Source organism: Syngnathoides biaculeatus, chromosome 4, assembly GCF_019802595.1.
Source record: "Syngnathoides biaculeatus isolate LvHL_M chromosome 4, ASM1980259v1, whole genome shotgun sequence".
In the NCBI taxonomy this organism is placed as follows: Eukaryota; Metazoa; Chordata; class Actinopteri; order Syngnathiformes; family Syngnathidae; genus Syngnathoides; species Syngnathoides biaculeatus.
In genome coordinates this window covers 11,255,001-11,260,020 of record NC_084643.1, presented here as the reverse complement: position 1 = coordinate 11,260,020, position 5,020 = coordinate 11,255,001, and the positions used below count along the sequence as shown (strand labels likewise).

At 42.1% G+C, this 5,020-nt stretch overlaps 1 protein-coding gene across 5 annotated transcripts in view; it reads right to left on the bottom strand.

The window, feature by feature from the left end:
- Window positions 1–1,454: 1,454 nt before the first annotated feature.
- Window positions 1,455–5,020, bottom strand: part of LOC133499788 (homeobox protein orthopedia B-like) — a 72,050-nt gene continuing 68,484 nt past the window's right edge. For all 5 annotated transcript variants that reach the window (XM_061818120.1, XM_061818122.1, XM_061818124.1 and 2 more), the window contains 2 exons: window positions 4,928–5,020; window positions 1,455–2,685 (listed from right to left, as the gene is read on the bottom strand). The exon at window positions 4,928–5,020 is cut by the window's right edge and continues 344 nt beyond it. In XM_061818120.1, coding sequence (XP_061674104.1) covers window positions 2,179–2,685; window positions 4,928–5,020 — 600 coding nt within the window. In that variant the 3' untranslated portion in view covers window positions 1,455–2,178. The remainder of the gene's footprint in view (window positions 2,686–4,927) is intronic.

Genomic DNA, 5,020 nt, shown 5'->3' with positions numbered 1-5,020 from the left:
GTTGCTGTTCGCCTGATTGGCGTTCGTCACCTGCACCCACATTACAAAAATAAATTCAAAATGTGGCCTCAGGGCGATATTTGCAGCAAACAAGAGAAAAAAGGGCAGCGGAAACTATTTTAGCAGAACCGCAATCAACTTTTTGTCAATTGGGGTGCGTCCTTAACCGCGTTGCTTTGATTAAAAAAAAAAAATGAAAAATGTAATTATGAGCCTGCAGGTGGGTGCTGCTTATCCCTGTGAACTAGAAAGCAGCTGAGGTGGGGGAGACATTTCATCTGAAGCTACACGCAAAATATTTTCCTTCACCTGCAGTAAGTCCTTGTTATTCTAATTACTGTATTATTTTTAACTATTATTAATCAGAGATGGGAAATTTCAATAGTCACATATTTCCTCGCCAAGGAGTTGAATTTTGACTGGAATTTTTCTTGTACAGTCAGAGTCAATATTGATGAATACAAGATTTTTTTTTCCCACGATCGGCAACGTAAACTACATTTCCATACGTTTTACTAACGTAATAAGCAGCATAGTTGTACATACTTTGCTTTGTTATTTGTAACACAATATTACACGTCCAAAGCACGCCTCAAAATTTGAATAAAGATGCTGCACGCAATTCTGGTTCTGCATACACCGCTTGTGGAGATTTACCTTTTCGAGGTTCATTTTTGGTTGTTTAGAAATAGAAGAAGGATGCGTCTACATATTAGCTGGGACCACCCGTAGCCATTTTGGTTCTTAACCCAAGACATCCAAATCCTCTTTTAAAATGTGATGTACTAACTGAATGAATCAATAAGCGTCAAAGCAACACAAAAACATCACACTTGGAAAAATCTACTAATTTACTTGCGGTGGTTTCGATAATGGGTCGCGTATGACCCAGTGGGCCTTAACTACAAAAAAAAAAAAAAAAAATGCATTTCATGCAGACACATGTGAGACGTCGGGCTTTAAGGGTAAAAAGAGGAACTGTGGTCCGTTGTGTTTCTACTGCGGAGCCTTCATCACGCTGGGTCATACGTGACCCAATGGGTTCTCGAGGGTTAAAGGTACTTTCATGATGCACTTTACCAAACGGCTCTTAACGGGGTTTAACATCCCGGAACCATTTGGTTTTTGTTGAGTGCTATTTAGAACCGTTGGATGACACTCAATACATTGGATAGTCATCAAAAGTGGACCTCATCTGCTTACAAGCCAAAGAACCACATAGAGATGTACACGTGCGCCCTCTAGTGGTACATAGACGAATCGCTGCTTGAATGCATTTCACTTGTATTTCACTTTTCATTTCTAAACATTTCTCTTTTTATATGTAAAGGATGTTTGTTTTTTCACGTTGACGAGCTTTACAATTTAACCTTCATCTCGTAAACGGAGGCCAGTGAGCAAAATCGCACCATAAAAGTCAATAATAGTGAGCGGCAAATTAATCCCATATAATAAAGACATTTAGGCATACTTTAAAAGTACTTTTATTTGTTGGTGTTTTTTTTCCCCCCAAATGGTACAAACCTGTCAATGTGGTGCATTTGGATGTAAGATCAAACATTTAATAAGAAATGTGTCAAGTAATATAGCACATACAATAAGTTAAAACATGTCACACAAGAATGTTTTGTTTTTTTTTTTAAATCTACACAAAAACACCCTAAAACAGAGTTTAGGCCTAGACTGAAAGATCACCGTAGAGTAGTAGTAGATAAGTGTGTGTTTGTGTTTGTGTGTGTGTCCCCATCGTGTAAAATCCCCACGCATGCACATTGCAAAGCAACGGGCCCACGCATAAACTGTCCCTACCCCACCCCACCCCCCAAAAAAATGAATAAATAATAACCCCGATGTCTATTCAATAAATGAGCGTTTGACATAAATAACACAAGTTCACTTGAACACAACATTACAAGTGGCGCGAGAGGCGCTCGGGGCACGACGGACGACAAGCGATCATCGCGATCAAATCAACCCACGCGTGGCTGCGCGGGCGTCGCCGCCTGCGTCGCCGCTTCTCGCTCGTTTTGTTTGAATTTTATGGTTTTTTTTTTTTTTTGTTTGTTTGTTTTTTTTTTTTTTTTTTCCTTCTTTCCGCCCACCCGCGCGTCTGAATCGGGAGAGTCTGCTCGGGCCGGGGCGGGACGCGTGTTTCTTTTCGATTTTTGTACACAGTCACTAAGTGAAACTCATGGACACTGTGTGCTCCAGCGCCTTGCGCCGGAGGGACGCGATGCTGGTCCCTCTCCACATGTCACTGTCCGGGGAGCTACACAGCTGCGGGGAGCCCGATACGTTCGTGGGGCCCGAGAGCGACGCCGACATGCCGGGGAAAGGCGACTGGTACAGGTGCGACTGCAGGCCGGAGCCGTTGGACGAGAGGCCGTTGGACAGCCCCATGGAGGTGGGCGGCGGCCCGTGGCCCAGGCTGCACTGCGACAGCGACTGCGCCATGCTCGGCGGCTGGCGGCCGTGCAGCGCGGGCGGCAGCTGCAGCTGGGACACGCCCGGCATGCCCGTGGCCCAGCGCGAGTCGTTGGCGTGGAACGAGCACAGGCTGTTCTCCATGGCGGCCGCCGAGAACTGCGGCAGGCCCGGCGTGGGCAGCAGGGTGCCCGGCGCGCGGAACACGTTGGTGGTCTTCTTCCTCTTCTTCCACTTGGCGCGGCGGTTCTGGAACCAGACCTGCGGGGGCGAGGAGGCCCGTGTCTTTAAGGCCGCGAGCTTGACTTACACCGACGCGGGTTCAATTTAGCGCGACGATCGTTCGAACGATGCGCCCCTTCGGAAATGATCATGATATTACCAACCGAAAAATGGGGCGCGTTTGTCGTATTTTGCCGTGTGTGGATACATCTGAGTGAGTAACATGTTTTGTTTTTTTTTTATATCTTGACACCACAGCGAATTTCAAAAAGGTCAAAGTTCTTCCTTGGGTCTTTCGTAATTCAAGGATTTTTATTTATTAAATGTATATTATTACTGGCATAGACTACTCTTTAAGGTTTCAATTCCATCTATCTATCAAAAGTCAAATATACAGCAGTCCAAGTGTAGAGGTAAAACCACTGCAAAGGGAATAAATGACAGTACCACACGCACAAATATGTACTGTCATAATAAAATGATTATTGAAAGAAATACAGTTTCGAGAGGAGCACGTTGAATAATCACACGAAAGTAAGGCTATAATAGCTGGAATTAAAATACATTTTCCCTTGAACAGTTTAGCTATTGTTAATATATTTTAACTGAATTGTAAAGTTACGCAATATTGTTATTGTTTTGTATTGTAAATTTTAGCTGTGGGAAATTACACAGGCAGCCTGTTTTCATAATAATTATTTTACACTAATGTTATACACATTGACGGCCATAAAATACATTTTGCAATTCATCATTCATTGGCGAACATTTTAATACACCACAAAATTTCCTCGTAAGTTGACCTTGAAACTTGTATAAATAACCTACCAATTATTGTCACTTTCCTTTGAATATGTTTATCAAAAGCCTCGACTAGATTTTGGTGTTTGTTAAAGGCTGGCCCAAAAATATCATTTATGCTTTTCTGAAATGAAGATGAAAAAAAGGACTTTTTACTATTTTAGTTATTTCTTTTTTTGTTTTTTTTTCTTTGCGGCAACACAAAACACGCGTGGTGCCTCGTAAAGATTTCATCCCGGGAGGCTGTGATTACCTCGCTCTCATTCCACGCAGCCACGCGTGACGCACCAGGCGAAGGGAAAGAAAATGCAATCTTTCATCGCTTAAAAAAAAAAAAAAAAATCCTCCTGGAGTTCTATTCAGAGGTCGCTGATGGAATATTTGAGAAAAGGAGAGCAGGACCACCACGTGATCTGCGTGGAACCAGAAATGGGGCGGGGGGGGGGGACTTTTATTGGAATCCTTTGCATGATGATTCCGCATCAACTTTGTCGTTTTAACACCAAAGAAGACTTGAAAATAGCAGATGATGTCTTGTTTTGATTGAAAGGCAAATTTACGATGGAAATAGGCTCGTGCGAAAAGAGAACGTTAATATTTCCGCTTTTTATTCTTTTGATTAAGGTTGTTATTGATTGTATTATTTTATTTATTCAATGCATTTTATGCGACGTTAACACTCGGTTGTCTTCACCGATTGGTCCACGTGTTAAATGTTGTGTTCGTAAAATGACATAAGGTGGGCGTATTTGTGAAAAATTGACAATTTTAGAGAAAATACAACCAATGACGGAATTTCAAATATTTTCCGAAATGAATTATCGTTGGACTTGAATGGCTCTAAAAATACAAATTGTGTTTTGCCTCACCGCTCACGGTACACTTTCTAAAAATTCTACCAGGCGAATCAAAACTATGAGCAAAAATTGAAATGACATAAAAGAAAGAAGAAAAATATACAAAATAATTGAACGTTGACTCGGTAGACGAAGTTGCATTTTTTAAAATCTTATATAACGATTGGCGGTAAATTATTGATGAATTTAATGGAATTTAAAACGACATGCGTGATAATGACATTTTGAAATTTTTGTGCCTTTTTTTCCCCGACTAGACTTCACACGCGCTGCAATGTTTTCTTTTGTTTTTCTCCATCTTGCGCTATTGCCAATATTGCTTCACCACAATGGACAGCGACTCAAACAAAACAAAAAAAAAAAAAACGATTCTTTTTTTCCCCCCCTCCATCCATTATTTTGTTCCACCAAAACAATTTGTTACATTAAACTGGTCACTAGCGTGCTTATTCAACAACAACAATCTTTTTTCCCCGCGTTGAATGAAGTGCAATAAGGAGCCAGTAATATCATGTGCATTCCAATGGCGCCAATAAATGGACTTATCGTATTCGCTCGCTCGCTCTCCGAATGGCCGATAAAAGCTCCCACGTGAGGCGAGGTCCGTTTCCAACAGGTCTCACCTGAACCCTGGACTCGGTCAGGCCGATCCTGAGCGCCAGTTCCTCCCTCATGAAGATGTCCGGGTAGTGCGTCTTGGCGAAGCTGCGCTCCAG